The sequence below is a fragment of the Sorghum bicolor genome, chromosome 4, assembly GCF_000003195.3.
Source record: "Sorghum bicolor cultivar BTx623 chromosome 4, Sorghum_bicolor_NCBIv3, whole genome shotgun sequence".
NCBI classification, from domain to species: Eukaryota; Viridiplantae; Streptophyta; class Magnoliopsida; order Poales; family Poaceae; genus Sorghum; species Sorghum bicolor.
Window position 1 is genome coordinate 18,877,621 of NC_012873.2, and position 18,577 is coordinate 18,896,197.

At 40.0% G+C, this 18,577-nt stretch overlaps 1 protein-coding gene and 1 long non-coding RNA gene across 2 annotated transcripts; both read right to left on the reverse strand.

The window, feature by feature from the left end:
* On the reverse strand, window positions 7,094-8,808 carry LOC110434705. The gene is made up of 4 exons (XR_002452376.1): window positions 8,638-8,808; window positions 8,433-8,535; window positions 7,680-7,764; window positions 7,094-7,554 (listed from the first exon to the last, which is right to left on the reverse strand). It is a non-coding gene; the product is annotated as an uncharacterized LOC110434705 (long non-coding RNA).
* LOC8077763 (protein PAT1 homolog 1) lies at window positions 11,725-17,585 on the reverse strand. The gene is made up of 6 exons (XM_002453690.2): window positions 17,320-17,585; window positions 17,066-17,219; window positions 16,375-16,535; window positions 15,562-15,615; window positions 15,246-15,285; window positions 11,725-14,559 (listed from the first exon to the last, which is right to left on the reverse strand). Exons 2-6 carry the CDS (start codon window positions 17,073-17,075, stop codon window positions 12,458-12,460), a joined length of 2,367 nt encoding a protein of 788 aa, XP_002453735.2. The 5' UTR covers window positions 17,076-17,219; window positions 17,320-17,585; the 3' UTR covers window positions 11,725-12,457.

An 18,577-nucleotide genomic window follows, 5' to 3' on the forward strand; every position in this document is an offset into this window, starting at 1 on the left:
TGTTGAATGGATGACTATGAAATTTGTTATGGATCAATGTATGGCTGTCATTTGTTGAATTCAATTATATGGTTAATATTGTTACTATATAGGCACACATGGTAGTTGTCTATTTGAGATTTCATGACAGTTTTAATGACAAATAATGATCGTCATTATTGCTGGTGACGAAAATATTGTTGCCACTAACTCAGTGACGATATACTCTCAATCGTCATGGAAGGGGCTTTAACACGCACCTTCAGTGACGATAGGTATTTCGTCACTGCATCGTCACAGAGCATATTATGGTGACGTAAATTCCTCTGTTTATGACCAAAATGAGCTGTCACAGAAGGCCACATCTCTTGTAATGTATGTTCTAGTCGATGGAAGTTCTCATCTAGGAGATGTCATCTTTAATTATGGACTTAAGAAAGTTAAAGATGCAAGAGTTGGAAACCACCAAAGGAAAGTGAATGAGACTTAGAGTTTTATAGTTATGGCAAGAGGCTATCATAGGTTTGCTGGGGCCAATGTGATCTTGACATAAGAGTGAATAAGAGGTTGACTTGGAATGATAAGATTCTATCAGTGGTTCACTGAAGGTGTTATAAAGATCCACATATAGGGTTCTTCTATTCCATCAAGACCTTAGATGTGCTCCATGCAAGAAAACTAGTGGCTTGTGCATAAGTCAACTAAGTGGGTTGGATTAACTGCCGTGTGATGTGGAGGTATCCATAGTGGAGCATGGAGATACTGCCTTCTTGGGTCTAAGGAGTGATATCTGTGTAGAACGTAAGAATCTAAAGGGCATCTTTAGGAAGTTAGATTTGAGCTGGTCACATTGTCGATGGATTTGAGTGAATCAAGAGTTATGGCTAGAAAAAAATGCTATCACTTGAAGGAGAAAAAGCCTTTGCGAATGCTCAGAGCATAAAGAGTGTGCTAGAGGAGTTCAAATGACACTGAATTTTGAAGGGTTGAGTGTTGAACTGGGTGATGTCACTAGTACTGCCAAAGGAGCTCTACTAATTACTCATTTGGGAACCACAGGAACTGAAAAGATTACTTAGAAGATATGTTGTGAGCTTGTGCATTATAGTATGGTACAAGTTGGGATAAGAGTTTACCAAATGCGGAGTTTTCTCAGGACAATAGATTATTATAAGAGCCTTCAGATGGTATGTCTTTAAGCTTTGTATGGACGGAAGTGTAGAACCCCATTGTTTTGAAATCAAATAGGTAAAACACAAGTGTTTGGTCCAGATGTCTAAGAGATGCAGAACAACAAGTGAGAGTGTTCAGGGATAACTTAAGGGTGGCACAGTCTCAACAGAAGAGATATGCTGACAACCAGAGAAAATAATAAGCTTTTGAAGTAGAAGACTATATGTATTTGAAGGTGACACCTATGAGAAGTGTGAGAAGATTTAATATGAGGAATGGTTAGCACCAAGGTATATCGGGCCTTTCAAAGTGTTAGAAAGATGGGGTGAAGTGGATTACTAATTAGAGCGTCTGAAAGATTGGGAGGAATACATGATGTTTTCCATGTGTCTTAACTCAAGAAGTGTTTGTGTGTGCCATTGGAGCAGAACCCATTGGAGGAATTGGCTGTTAAAGAGGATCCCACATACAATGAGTACCTAGTAAGAATTTTGGAAACAACAGAAAGGGTTACCGGGAGTTGCATTATCAGGATGTGCAAAGTTCAGTGGAACCGGTACACCGTAGAGGAGACTATTTGGAAAATAGAAGAATATTCAATGTTAAGAGTATCCACATCTTTTTGGTAACCATCTTCCGAATCTCGAGGACGAGATTCATCTTAAGGGGGGTAGAATTGTAACACCCTAAATTTTGCTTTTTTGGAAATAGAGAAGAAATAAGTAATTATACATTTCTTTGTGCTCATGAAACATAGGGAAAATAATATTTTTCATTGGATTAAAATTTATCATAAGGCTTAGCAACATTGTTGTGCATACATGCTGTTGCATAAGATTTGATGTAATGTTTGATTGTTGCTCCTTTGTGTGTTGAGAGTAAGCAAAGTTTTTAAAATAGCGTTAAGTAGAACGATCTTCCTTGGTCGGTACATCTTTATCTTTATCTACAACCAAATTCCTTATTCCTCAGCTCAAGTTTTTATTAGGAGCTTCCTAAAATCTTTTCTTTGTCATCCAACTCACTCATTTCAGTTCCTCATTCATCAAAGCATTTGAGGGACCCCTCTCTGTCTAACTCTCTCTCTCTGGAAAATATGAATTAGCATTTTAGAGTTACATCTCAGGGGGTGAGGGTCTTTATTTATAGCCCCCTAGAAATAACCACAGCCCTTGGATCAAACCAATTTAAACGTGCACTTAAGATTAATCCTCAAAGTCGGTAGAGGCAGATCCGTGAGGTTCGCTCTAATTGGTGGAGAGCCCTGGGTAGCCGACCCTGTCAGGGTGGGGCGCCCGCCCATACCCTATGGTAGGTGGGTCCCACCATTCAGGTGGTGGCTCCTAGAGTCTTCTAGATTGTTCCTGAGTTGATGTTGCGGTCTTCTCTCTATTAATTCTGACATGTGGACCTTCTTTTGTTATTATTCCGGTAACCCCCTGCAGAAATAGACAATTACCAAAATTCATGGAATTCTGTTAGTCATAACCCTATTTCTACTGAGTGCTTGCAAATGGGTCCTTTTTCATGTTAAGTTGATGGTTAAAATTAGGAGTTATCTACCGTCAACAAACTCCCCCACACTTATCTTTTACTCGTTCTCGAGGAAAAAAGGATAGATAGACTTAATCATAACCTCAGACCAAGATAGTACCTAATTTATTCCAAGTCATAATGTACTGCAGGATTCGAAGTGTCTACCATAAAACTTTGAGAGGTTGAGGATGGAACAGTACATAATAGAGGTCTCTTTTCCTTTAGCCCTGTCACTTGGAGTTTTATAATATTTTTGCAAAGAAAAACTTAGCTTACCCTTCTCCATCATGTAACACACTCAAATCACTCATTATATGTGGTATTTGTCGAACTCACAAAAGTATGTATGATATGTATCCTACTCTATACAGGCTTATATGGAGTTAAAGGTAATTCAAGGAAATAGCATACTTACCTTGCATATCCTGCTAAGTCAAAACTTAGATTCCATGGAGTGGAATAGCATACTCTTAGATCAAGAAGTGCATGTGTGTGGAATATATAGTGGCTAATCCTAATTCTACATTGCTCTTTTGGAAAATGTCTTTCTTTCTCTAAAGTACTGATGGTCTTAATACAGGATGGTATGGGCCATCTTTTATTCTTCTTTCTTTCTAGGACACTTGCCCTTTTTCTCTTCTCTTCTTTTTTCAATACTTTTATTTTGCATAGCCACATACCTCCTTCTGTAACTAGGAAATATTGGGAAAGACTTCTTAAAGAACTTAGAGCAATTATTCCTACTAAGACTCTTTTTGTGTTTCCTCCGAGTGTAGGAGTAGAACATTTTTTTAGTGGATGGAAAGGCATGTTTGTGCGCATTCCTAGTGTAGGAATGGCAAATATATGTGGTTGTACATGATCTTGACCTTAGGAGCATGATAATCCTCTCGACATAGGTCAATAAGGTTTGACAAAACACAATCCAAAGCAAATAGCTTATCAGCTAGTTTATATCTATCATTCATGGCTCTAATAGGACATTAATTAAGTATAGCTAATCATTTTAAGATTTTTGAAAAGTAAAATTCTCCAAATGACTAGGCATCAGAAATCAAGTTCTCATATTCATACTATCTCTCTTTCCACAAAAACTTAAGTAATATGGGGTCCCTATATTCATACTATCTATGTGCTTGCGGATACCTTATTCTATATTCATCATTCTAAGAGAGCATTTGGATATTTACTACCACCAGTGTATTTCTTGGGTTCATGCTAGGGATGACAACCTAGCCACTGACGATAGGGTCTTTACTCTACTCTTAGTCGGTGGAGGTTATGGCTATTCAAAAGGAATTAGAGATATCACTTGCAAACCACTCTCACACGAGGCACCATAATTATCTCTAACTTATGCAGGCTCACCCTTGTCTTTTGTCTATTTATGTATCTTATGCAGGGTGATGTATGAAAAGATCTGATCTTGCAGATAATTTCATGGACAATCTAGAAGCAATACTCAAGAGAAATAGAGCTAAGTTGAAGAAAGTACACTTATCACCGTCATTATCATCATCATCTTCATCTAAGCTCGAAGTTTCAATTGAATCAGAAGATTATTCAAGAGTTATTTGAAGTTTGACACTAGAGTTTGAAGCGATGGCTAAAAGATCACTTTGTGAGTTCTCTGCTCCCACCACTAACAACATCTGCACTGGACCTATTGTCAATGTTGGCGATCAACCATTTGAGCTCAAGACGGCACTGATCAACATGGTGCAAGCTAGCCAGTTTTGTGTAAAGACGCATGAAGATGCAAGTGCTCATCTCCAAAACTTCCTAGAGATATGCAGCACATTCACCATCAAAGGAGTTACAAGAGACGCCATACTACTCTGTCTCTTCTCATTCTCACTCTTGGGAAGGGCAAAGCATTGGTTCTATGCTAACAAGGATAAGAACACTAGATCGGCAATCTGTTCCACCAACTTCCTAGCTAAGTTCTTCCCCGTGGGCAAGACGAATGCTCTACGAGGGAAAATTTCAAGTTTTTAGCAACATAATGATGAGACAGTCCTAGAGGCTTGGGAGCACTTTCAAGATTACATCCTAGAATGTCCTCATCATGGAATGGAGAATTTGCTACTCATGCAAACATTCTATCATGGGCTCTCCAACAGCACCCGTGAGACCATGGATGCCGCTACTGTAGGAGCATTCTTATCATTGACTCTTGCTCAAGCCACTGCTCTTGTGGAAAAGATAGCCTCCAATCAAGGTTTGAGTGAAGAACGTACGCAGACCCACAAGAGAGGTGGGGGTATGCACCAGCTTAAGGAAGTAGATATGCTGAGCGCCAAGATGGACTTGTTGATGAAGAGGCTCGATGATAGAGCCAGTGAGAAGAACGAGGTCATTCCCATTAATGAGTCTCGTATGACTTGTGAAGAATGTGGAGACACTAGGCATTCAGGCAACCATTGCCCAACACTCCAGGAGGATGTGAGCTACCTCAACAACAACAACTATAATCGTCCTCAACAGAATCAAGGCTAGAATCAACAGAGGCCTAACTACTCAACCAACTACTCCTCAGGTAACTACCAAGGTAACAACTTCAGCAATAATTTCAATCAACCACCTTTGAGAGAGTTAGTTGTGAATCAAGGAAAACTCATGGATAATCTATCTAAGAAAATTGCATCCAGTGATAAAACTTTAGAAACCATAAATGCTAGGATGGATAACTTTGCAACAGCAATTAAGAATCAACATAGCTTTAATAAAATGATTGAATCTCAAATATCTCAATTGATAACTGTTGTTCCTACCGCTAACCGAGGAAAGATTCTGGGGCAACCGGAAGAACTAGAATGTGCAAATCTTGTCGATATATACAATGTAGGAAAGTATTTTAGGGCTGTATCAATTGGAGGCTGGAAAGATGAGTCCTTGCCCGAGAAGAAAGGTGATCCAGGAAGGCCGGTCATCCCCATCAACATTGGAGGCAACCACTTCCCAGAAGTCCTTTGTGACTTTGGTGCAAGCGTCAACATCATGCCTAAGGTACTATACGAGAAAATTCATGGAGATCCATTGTTGTATACAACCATGTGCTTGCAGATGGCAGACCAGACGCTGTGCTACCCGAAAGTAATCTTTGAAGATGTTTGCGTCTGAGTTGGCCAATCATATGTCCCTACAGACTTCATGGTGATAGAGACCGGAGGTGACGAGAGAGCACCCATCATCTTGGGGCGCCCATTCTTGTGCACCGCTAAAGCCATCATCTATGCCGACAATGCAAAGATCAGCTTCAACATCAAGGGGAGAAAGGAGATGTTCACCTTCCGAAAGTGTACACTCAGAGATCCTGCACATCCCCAGACACCGTACAATCATCAGAATTGTTAATAAATAAAGATGAATAAACATTTAAAAACCAAATAAAGATTTCCCTACATATTTTTCTGTGTGATTTTAGAATTGTTAATAAATAAATAAATAAAAAGGAGAAGATACAAGGATTAATTTTTCTTATACCAAACCAAAGTTTAACTCGCATGGAAATGATGAATAGTTGCTCTACCACACTTTTTGAGTACCTAGCTTTTAAACTCGAACTGTCCCAAGTTTTAGACACAACTGTTTTGATTAAGAATTTACTCTGAGCCTGAAACTTGTGGGTTGCAATGCTTGAGCTTAAGTCTAGGTAGTTGACTGATATGATATGGAAAGGTTTTGAGCTGCTATTAATCATGTTCCTAGAGATGCTAGAGTTCTAGAGAGTTTATCTTTTAAACAATGTTGCATGATGAGTTCCTATATGACGAGAGCTTGAATTCCTACCACAGCCAGATATACATGCCTTGTATATTAGGAAAAAAATTTTACTATTATTTACTGCTTGTGAGCAATTGAGTTTAGTCGAGCTTTGTTGACCCTTAGGAACTAGTCATGCTTTTAGAATCAAGATCACGTACACTCCTCCCACATATGCTGGTAATATGATTTGATACAATCTGAGAGACAGAGTAGAGAAGAGAGCAAGCACAGGATCAAAGAAATAGACTGAGATACATCAGGGAAGATAGCTGGAAGGGAAATCTAGAGGAGGAAGAGGAATAGTATTGTATAGGAGGAGGAACAGGAAGTCTTATTCTGAACTAGAAAGAAGCGCCCTTTCAGGCGCCCTACAAGCATACTACTGAGGGCAACAATATAAAATACATACGAAGTCAATAACCATGTTAAACTAATGATTAGAGCTAAGCTAATTGAAGAATATAAAGCCATTTATATAGGTACGATATGCAAGGAGTGTAGTCTTGCAGACCATAAAGTCATTCTAATGACATATTATATGCAGTCCCATAGGGTTTTGTGCAATTTTGAACACTAATCCAAAGTTATCATCCAACCATAGCATATCTACAATACTAATGAAGTCACGCTTTTAGCGGCCAAACAAACTATATACATATTCAGTATACCGAAATAGAAACAACCCTTTCCAACAGAGGATAGAAATCTCTCAGATAGCCTACACGGCAAACCTCGTACAGTTGCAAGATGTCTTTTCTGTCTCTTCTCACGACAACGCACAACTCTCTCATATGAAGGTCCACCCGTGAGATCCTAAGACTGCACAGCATCAAGCAGCACACACACTAATACAGAATCAAACAATTACACAAGTAAACTACTTCGCCAAAAGCAACCCACAAGCACGAGTAAAAGCATATGGAAAAAGAGACTGAACAAGATTTTCACGAGCTCACAAGAAATCATAATGAAGCACGTAATCTTTGGAATGGCCAAGAACCATAGCAAATAGAGGAAAAGTCTTACCCTCACAGTAGCCCATAGATGTGCACGAAAGGAGGAAGTAAGGTCGTAGCTACAGGCAGCAACAACAGATCACTTCAAGATAAATGAAAAGGAAATTCATCAAGGGACACATAAATTAGCCCCAACACATCTTCAAACATTCAGTTTGACTCTTGTAGTTTGTTTCAGATAAATACAATTGTAGGCTCATGACTTACCCTGAACTAACAGCTGATTACGCTGAGATTATAGTCGTTAGGCCCAGATCAACAGAGAGCTGGAACACTCCCTTCCTTGCAAGCCCTTCACCAATGTCACAAGTTTAGTTTAGATGAATCGTAGTTTTTTCAACAAGAATAGATGAATCACAAGCTTAATAATCGCTAAAACCTTCTTGAGCGAATGTTCACTGATCTAAACCCACAAGTTCAGGTTTTACAACGGCATCTTTCCCTGAACTACTTTCATAATAGAGACGCCCATATGCACACTCTCAGTTCAGGTTATAGAAAAGAAACCTATTTTATCCTATTCCTGAACTATAATTTCTTTTCTAGTACGATGAACATCTCTACTAAAATTATATTTAAATATTCACAGGTTTTCTAGGAAAAACTGGTGGATGTATTTTTTTTCCTTCCCAGCGAACCGAGACTGTGACTCACAATTGTGCAGATGAAAATGTAACATTAATGATGACGCCTTCTATATCGAGTTCTGTCAAGAGGTGGCAATACTACACTTAGCACTTTTTTGTTAACTACTGAAACCACACCAGACAGTACCATAAGCCCACAGGAAGAACCTAGAATCCCAATCTATATACAAGCCACAGTAATCTGTTCTATAGTTTGAATAGATAAAAGCTAACCTGATTAATATTAACGATATTGCCATAGGAACAAAATATGCGGGTGAGCTCTCATACACAAACATAGCTGGGACGAAAGACACAAGTAGAACTACGTCACCATCGCCAACTCAAGATTTCCTTGGAGGACGAGGATGGCGCACGCGCGCGACTCCAACCTCAGCGACTGCAGAGCAAGGCAGGGGTAGAAGAAATGCAAGAACCTGAGACAGAAGTATGAGATTCGAGATCTAGGGTTCTAAAGGAAGAGTGAGGGAGGTCGTACTCAATCTTGAGAAGAAGATAAAGAACATGGAGCTACTAACCTTAGTCCCAAATGCCAGGGTGCGAGAGAGGGGCTCTGCGTGGGCGAGCCTTTTAGCGAGCGGGGATGGCCGCGCTTGCTCTCGAGGAAGGGATAGCAGAGCCGTTTGCGCACTGTTCCGACAAGATGGCACAACCATCACTACTAGGGGATGGTCGTGCATGCACGTACGACGAGCGTAAGGCGCCTCCTGGCACTGTTCCGACGCGGCGGGTAGGACAATTTCAGACGATACGGCAAAAGACGAATCGAGTGCTCAGTCTGCCTAACAGCTTCGTTGGTGCGTGGGGAATCCTTGCCCTCCACACCATCGTCCACTGTACGTAGGGCCAGTCAAAGACAGGGCCCATAAGGCCTTCTGCAGTGTGGTCAGGGAGTGATGCCCAAAAGAGGAGAGAGAGTGTTTGGGCATCACTCCCAACACTACAACAAGTGGTGCTTGTTTTTATTGAGGCCAAAAGTATTGAGAGCGGTGAATGAAGATTCACCGATACCCAAAGTATAAAAAATAATTGTTTACTGTAGCACATGTCAGAACGGTTACAAGGCCGTTGGCCACACATACACGCACACAGAGCTTCACACAAGGCCGTTGGCCACACACTGTCCACACACGCAAAGTTCAAAACGCATAGACACTGGGCACACTGTAGCATTTTCGTTTATTTGTGACAAATATGGTCCAATTATGGACTAACTAGACTCAAAAAATTTGTCTCACAAATTACAGACAAACTATGTAATTAGTTATTATTTTTATCTATATTTAATACTCTATGTATGTGTCGCAAGATTTGATGTGACGAGGAATCTTGAAAACAAGACCTGAGTGGGCATCCATACATAGGGGCCATTTATTTTGTGGCACCACTACCACACTACAGAAGGCCTAAGTCAGCCTGATCAACACGTCGGAGGAAACAGTGCCACAAGAGAGAAACTAGATCAGGACCGCAGGAGCTACGCCGATACGGTTGGAGGGCAGGATCTTCTTCGCAAAATCGTTTGCCAGGTGCTTTTCGAGAAAAAAGCAAGACTATGGTCTTTCCTCTTCATCACCTCAGGCCTTCTTTAGTTCCTAAAATTTTTTAAAATTCTTCGTCATATTAAATCTTTGAACGTATGCATAGAACATTAAATATAGATAAAAGAAATAACTAATTACACAGTTTGTCTGTAATTTACGAGATAAATATTTTAAGTCTAGTTAGTCCATAATTAGACGATAATTGTCAAATATAATTTTGAGTCTAGTTTTTCCCAACTAAACAAGGCCTCAAACTAACGCATTGCTCATTTATCTGATGGACGGATGGACGGATGGTGGTCTGTTCCTGGAAAGTGGAGGGCCTATCCTCAAATTTGCTTGGTGTGCTGACGCGCCTTCCGCGTCCCTCACTCCGGCAGAGACTCGCTGAAGCTCTGGACACGCGTCAGCATGCTGAGGCATCAGCGAAGCCTTCAATTATCTGCTCCCGCTTTGGGCTTGCGGGTTGTACATGTCAGCCCATGGCGTAGTGTTGGCCCACTAGTAGATAGTCACTAACATCTCCTCCCTCTTTAATTGGGTCATCCAATAATGGTGAATCCTACACCTGTTTAACAAGATGGTCCACGAACATTAGCTTCCACTGATGCTAATACTGCCATGGTGGCTGGAACAAAATTCATACTCCTGTAATTGAATTCTTCACATGTCAATTGTTCGAAGAACTTCACTGCAACTTGAAGTATGTATGGAACTGAAAGAGAGCCACGGTGTTGGCAGCAGCTTAGCTCCATCAGACATGATCTCCACTTGAACTTTGGCCACCACTACACGATCAAGAACAAGCAGCTTGCTGGCAACTGAAAATGTCTCAACCAACTAATTGTTAATGTTAGCATGAAATATTTCAGGAGGTGGCCATGGCTGTTGCAGTTTGGCGATAACCTCAATCTCAGAAATATTCAAGTTGCTAGCGGTTGAATTGGTCATCGACATGTCAAATTGAGTTCCAACCAATTCTTCATATCAATATATGTGACTGCAAAGTTTTTGCTCTCAACCAACAACAATGATTTAGCAATCCAAGATCCAGTGGCACCAATAAAAATTGCATCATTAATTGTACTGTCAGCTTCACAAATGCCACACCTATTTCCATATGTTTCAACCAGTAGTGACTGTAATTGATACGCCTGAACGCTGTGATAACCAAACACCGTGTTGGTGCTGCATAAGTGAAGATGAACCTGTGCACCATATATTGCAGCTGCCGCAATTAGCATTAGTTACCATCCCGTTTGTAAAGCTTGACTGTAACAGATCTTGAAGGCGTCAAATAAATTACTGTGCAAAAATGACATAAGTTTGGCTCCTGAACCCCATATGATTCTTGCCTTATCAAGGCCAAATGCTAATATGCTATTCACCATAAATTTGATTAAAGTTAAGCAAATTTAACCTACATAAATTTTATAGTTGTATCCTTTTGTGAACGGAGTACTCAAATGTATCCCCACCCATGTTTTAAATAGCGAGCTAAGGCCAAGGTGTTTAGCGTTTTATAAACCGTAATTAGCGTACTTTAGCGGCAAAATTGTGCATGAACGTAAATAGCGGCACAATTTTTTTTTCAAGCTATTTCGGGCTATAGCGAATTCATGGATCCCCACTGTTCACAGATATTAAGCTTCTAGCTTTCAAAAAAAAATCTAGTTAAATTCTTGCAACTCTCACGATCGCCAACTATTCAAGTATTAACATTTGGAACATCAAAATATCTTGAAGACTACTTTTAGAAAACATTTTATTGTAAGTTTGTTCAATTCTTTCATTCACGTCTAGAGTGGGTATTTACGATTGCTACAGTAAAGCTAGACTTTGGTTTAAATTATAAAATACACGAATTCAGAGACAAATCGTCCCTAGCCGTCATTCCATCAGGCACCCCTTGATTCGGCATACCAGCGATGGAGAGTAACATTATAAAGTAAATAAAATGTTGTGATGTTGTTTGTCAGTTTGTTGCCCGCAGATATTGGAGTCAAGTACAATACAATCCAGACACAAAAATGACATAGGTATGATATCAAAACAGCTAAATTGATACCTAACGCATGCTGTAATCAAGATGCTCATCAAACACGGAGTTTCCATACAAAATCGGTGCTTCAAAAAAAATCGAAGAGGGCACCTATTTATCCAAAAAAAAAAATCACAATTCAGTAAGGATGCTTGCAAGCTTATCCACTTTCTGCACATCAAGCATAGAGAAACGGGCAACATCGGTTGTAATGAGGTTCTCAAAAGGCAAAAGGCCGTACCAAAACAATACTAACCATTTTACAACTTCCATAGCAACCGCATTGTTCCTGAAGAACTAAAATGACTCACGGACGTGTTGTGGCTATGCCAACTTCCACATCTTGAGGCCAAGGCAACTACTCCTTGAAAAGAACCACCTTGAAGAGCAATTAAACAGTGTCTTCAAGTAACAGCTACAGACCAATTGGGGTTTCCTCTAAAGAGCAACAGACCCACAGGAATCATTTTGCAATAACCAACACAGGTATTGGCAAAATTGATGCCGACATCTGGCTACCCTACAAAAGTAATCATTACAGACATGTTTGAGTGACACAAAATTTGAAGCTGTGTATTACCATTGATGCTCCAGCCATCTTTACTCTTGTTTCTTGATATTCATAGTACTAGTGACAAGTTTAACCTTCTCTTCTTTCAGGGGAAAGCATAACAGACCCCCTTAAAGAGCCATTTTTAGCAAGTACTCAGTACTAATAAGAACTCATGCTTCCACTCATTTCTTCTGAGAATCTTATGTCATGGGTCCACTACCAGACCCGTGAGAACTATGGGTGCCAACAGGCACAGTGCGTTGAGCAAAACTGAGCAATTGCTTGCGTTGATCCTCATTGGTATGGGGGAGGCTGGCACGCAGAAGCTCTACTGGCATTTCCCTGGTTATAACTGCTGCAGCGGCAGGTTGCAATTGGGCAGTATGAACCACACTATCAAACTTACTCATGCAGTACTGTGTAAGCAGCCCGAAAAAGGCGTCAAATGATGCCTGCCATAGAGCTCGATTCTGCATACTGTAGTTAGAAGCCACGTGCTGATCAGTGAGTAAAACTGTTGCTCTGTCCAGTACAGACTTTATGATGACAGAAGCCCAATCACCTGCTGGGGATCCAAGGGGTCGAAGAGGTGGTTGCAATGATGAACACACAATAGCAGCAAGGCAAGCACTGAGATCACTCAACTCCATCCGAACAATAAGTGTGGATACAGCTCTTGCAAGTCTAGTCATTGTCTCAGCTGCACTGATATCAGAAGGCATATTTCCAAATATGGATCTCAGATGCCGGAAGACTGCCATGCAAGCTATCCTTGCAAGCTCACTGCCTGATGTTACAAGTTCAAGGTAACGGGAAAGTAGTTTCCGGCCCTTTGGCAGAGTGACTATGCGAAGAAACACCAAATCATCATATGGAGACAGAGGTGAATTCTTATTTGGTGCAAGGGGATCCACTAACTGCAGTGATTCTGCAAGCTGCTCGAGGAGTCCCTGTCTTCTGTTTCTCAGTTGCAAACCACCATCTTGCTGCTGGCTAAATTGCAGTAGACGATCAATATCATCAACATCAAGCAGTAGGCAAAGTCCGTCTTCAATTGTGATCCTAGCAGCAAGCATGGGTTCTTGGTCAAGAGGCTTTGAAACAGATTTTTCAGCACTATCACTTGGTGCAGAGGCTTGTTCAACATCAAGCAGCGGACGAGGCCTACGGATAGAAGAAAATGGAAGCCTCCCAAGAGCATCAACCTGTAGATACGCATGTGGCTCATCCTTACTGCGTGCACGCGAAGATGGATCTCTAATCAAGGTTGGACAAAAGTGGTGCTTTAGTTGAGCACCTGCTGATTTTTTTGCTAAACAAGCTTGATGGTAGTAATCATCAATATATGGGTCATTGATCTGTGTGGCAGCCTGCTGCATCCTTGCAATGTTCTCAATTTCTTCGGTAGACATGTACTTGGATCTGAACCGTGGCCATCCATTATCCATCCTGATATTATTGAGCTCATAACCTTGGTGAGGATATCGCTGTCCCAGCCTTCCATGTTGCAACATTGATCTTGCTCTTGGATCACTCAAGTCAGGCATAGCAAAGTTTACATCAAATCTACTCATCACTTGTGAAGGAGGATGCTGAGGACCAAACATCTGCATGCTTTGTGGTGGGGAATGATGGGGACCAATCATCTGTGCATGTAGTTGTGAGAACTGTGGTGAGGACTGTTGTATTGGCAGCATTCCATGTTGACGAGGTGGCTGCATTTGAGGTGGCATCAGTCCATTGGGACGTTGCAATTGATGAGGCATCAAACCTGGCATAAACCTGGGACCATTCCCATGCATTGATCCACTATTTAAAACATGATTCTGTCTACCAAATGGAGGTCCTGGAGGGGTACCTCCATGACGGAACTGGGGTAGGGGTAGATCATTTTGTGCAGAAGACATAGGCAAATGGAATGCAGTGGGAGGAGATGGCATGTTCACATGATGTGGCTGACTAGGTGAAGAATGAGATGCTGCACCAGATGGGGGGTACGAAATGAATGATGACTTAGGCACAGGAATTGGTTCAGTATTACTGCATTGGGGCTCTTGTTGCGGGTACGATGATGTTCTATGTAAAGGAGATGGCTTTGCTCCAATAATTGGTTCAACAGGATTGTACTGAGCATCTTGCTGTGGGGATGACGATGTTCTCTGCAGTCTAGAGTCAATGAAGTTGACTGAATGGGGTTGTTGGGACCACCAATTCTTCTTATCCAGCCCATGATCAGTGTCCAATACAGGCTGTGTAGGCCAATATGAAGGTCCAGACTCTTGCACCCAATCTGCATTAGAACCTATATATTGCAGAATAAGAACAAATATTAATTAAAGAAGCAGATGCAGAGCATTGCCTAGTGCCTAAAACAGACAAGAGAATAAAGATTATCATGGTCACTGGTTAACTGAAAATGTCATTCTAGCAATAGAAGATTAGAATCATATAAGTAGTCCATCCATTCCTTTTTAACACATAGTCTGGTTCAGCAGGAGGATTAATGTATGAAACCAAGAGAGTAGTCTTTTTATAACACATTCTGTTTCAACAGTAAGATTAAGGTATGAAACCAAGAGAATAGTGGAGAGAAATGACCATAGGATTCAGGGGTTTATTATCTTCAGAACAAGAGAGGATATAGTTGTGTAGGCATTAATTATAAGTGGAAAGAAGATTAAAGAGGAAAATACATTGAAACTATATGCATGCCTCATAATTTGAAAAAAAAAACAAGATGGTGGGTGTTGTAGAAGTTGCAAGGAATTCACATAAATCAACCAAGCACGTGGTATTGGTTTATTTTTTGAAAAAATTACCTACACATTAATTGTTGAAACACAAATTTTAAATTTCATAATACATGGACCAGGCATATCCACAAATGATGAACAGGAAAAATGAAGCCTGAAGGACAAGGACTGAGGAACCATATCAGCAACAACTTAAGAATTTAAAGGCAATCCAACTATACAGACAGCTACTTACTTTGTCTAGGTTGATTTGGTTCATTGACTATTCTGGTCAGCTGAAAATGGAGAAACATGAAATAAGTAAATCATCTTATAACAATAAAAAAGAGTAAATGCAACAAGGAAAACATGTAAATTTGGTACACTGTACACAATTGTTGAGGTACAAGTAAAAACAGTTTTTTTTAGCTCATGTGACAGCTTACAAATACTTAAATCCATGTGCTATAATATTTTCAATAGAACTCAGTTGCATCATTATTCTAAGGAATAAATCTCAAGACCTACATATATTTACTTATGCATGTACATATTTAACAAATAAGGCACACCTTCGAGAAAGTTCCAGCAAGATCATCAATGTCAGTAAATGAACCTACACCCTCCTGCAAAAACAAAGTTTCATCAACATGAGTAATGATACATTCCTGTGTTGACATAAAGAAATTATGCTGCAGGCCTGGATCTAGAAATCTAAAAAAAAAGCAGTACACCATGCCTAAAACATTACTGGATGCAACTGAGGTTCCATGGGTATAATAAACAAAAGCAGAACAAGAGTTCACAGGACGCAGGCTGAATGACAAATTGCAATATTCGCTTCGTGACATAAAAGTTGCTTAGTGTGCAAGTGGAACTAGCTCCAGTACAAGAAAAGCAACACCATAATTATTGCAAAAGCCACAATGCCAGCTTCCTACATTTCAAGGCCATATATTTTTGGTAGTGTCATAAGAACCCCAAAAATATGACTATTATTTCCCAGGCTTTCAGCTCTATCAGCATTGAATGTTTCAGAATCACAAAAAATGGCAATGCCAGCATGTATGAACTTTTGTAGCACAAAATTGTTGGTATCCTCTACCAGGCTACAGATGACACAAACCAAAATGATAATAGAGAGCAAGCAAAGAATGGTCAAATTAACTTCTTCAAGATTCATCCCTCAAGTTCTAAACTGAAAAGTGAGCATGCTGCCTTCTCATGTAAAACAAAGCTTCATAATATCTAGCAATTCTTTGGCTTATGTCACAAACATAGAACTTATTCACTGCGTCATCATTGTTTTTCAACAAAGCAAAAAAAAATAATAATAATAATAAATCGATAACATCAAGCACACAAAAAACGATCATCTACACTACCTCCAACATATTATCCCTCCCATAAAGAGGGTTTTCTTCATCTTTGGGCTCAATAAATGCAGCATCACCACCATCATCATCATCCAATCCACCTAGCTCAATCTCCTCCACAGCATTGTTGCCGAAGAAAGCATACTGTGATGCATCAAATTTGGTATTGCCTGTACAGGGATATCAATAATCTAGCAGTCAGTATCAGATGCTATTGGGCAAATATAGCAAAAACAAGACTAGGTATAACAGACTAAGAAAATTGTTTCAGAGTACAACAGCTTCAAATGAGTTCCCAAAGTAAGGCAGCTTAAAATGAGCTCACAACAGAACACTACATCAGAACCATTGAAGATTCACAACCTTTTACTGATTCCCTTGCTAGACTAAAAGCTAATCAAAGCAACAGTGGACCCCAGAACTAATTCCAACAGGTGTTATTAGCTACCTTTGACCACTGTGACAAAATTATTCAACCAATTATCATAATATCCATTGCCAACAAACCCCATGGGAAAATCTCAGCTCATTGATTTCGGAATCACTGTTTATTGGCAGTGTAAATAATCTGAAAAAAGAAAAGTCAAGGGGAAACGCATGGTTCACCAGAACAACCGCAATTCGCTATGATAAGAACCAAATGAAAAATGTATGTACACTCATCGGAATCCCAATAAACTAGGAGGAATTGATTGAGCACCTGATTCCATGGCAGGGGCAGCGTCTAACCCCAGAAATATTTCCGGGAAACAAGCTGCTACGAGCAGAACATCCCCCACCAAGGTATCCAAGGAGCTGAATCCACCCCCGCACGGGTTGGATTAGCGCCGGGTCGGAAACAAATCCAAAGCTACCTGCACGGGGAGTAAGCGAGACACGGATCTGACTGGATGAACTCGCAGCTAAGAGAAACCAGAACGAAACTCCTGCATGAACACATGAACAATTCCTTACCGATGAAACAAATCACGCTGGTTGGATCTCCCGTCTGCGCCACGCGAATAAAGGGGAGAGGGGAGGACGAGGAGAGAGAAATTCGAGGTGTCGCTCGGCGGTGAAAGGAGGACGTCGGTCTCTCTTACGGCGGCGGTGGTGGCGGCGGCCAATTGAGGGTTCGGCGGCCCGATGGTATCCCTGACGTAGGCAGGAGTCCCGGAGGCGGAAGGGGTCGGGAGTCGGGACTGGGACGAGGCTCCTTTTTTTTCCGTCTTTTTCCCGTAAGAAATCACCGGCCCTAGGATAGGGGCATTATCTTTGGGTTTTTTTCCGTTAGCCAAATTTCATAGTTTAGTGATTTATAAAATAAAAAACTTTTCAATAAAAAAGAGGTTTGCAATATTTTTGTTACTTCCTCCGTCTCAAATTATAAATCATTTCAAGAATCTTAAAGAATTAAAGCATCTCAAGTTTAACCAAATTTATATGATAAAATAATAATATTTATGATATTAACTAAGTATCATTAAATTTTTCATTAATTATATTTTCGTAGTATACTTACTTGTTGGCATAAACTTTTAGAATTTTCTTTATAATTTTGGTAAACTTGAGATTCTTTGACTCTCTAGGATTCTTAAAATGTCTCATAATTTGGAATGGAACGAGTATTTCTCGTCTACATATAGCTAGTGTCCATAATTGACTTTATATGGCCACTTAAAATTAAGGGATAGCCAACTTCATATTTTTACAAAACCAGATATGACATTTGTTAGAGTCTATCTTTTGCTATACAAATTTTAAAATAGCCTTTATTGGAGTTGCTCTAAGTTTACACCATTCATTTATTACAAGGAGAAAAATACAAGGAGAAAATTGTGTCACAACATGGCAGTATATGTACCAGGAACGTAGGAGTACTTTTTCTTCTGAGAAAGAGTTCCAATAAATCTTTATCTTATATATATCCCCTTCATCTGAATTATCTATCGTTTTATTTTTTTTAAATACATAATGTTTACTACATATATAGATATACATTACATATGTGCCTATAAAATTCTATATGTGTATAATAAAGACCACGTATATCTAAAGAAAAAAATATAACAACCTCTAATTTGCAATTGGATTTGCTTGTTAAGACTCTTTCTCAGTAGCAAAATATATATATCATACAAGGAGAGAAAAAAAGCTAGCATATCTGAGGGGGTGTTTGACTGAAGATGCTAAAGTTTAACAGGTACTGTAGCGCAATGTTTTCAAGACGGTT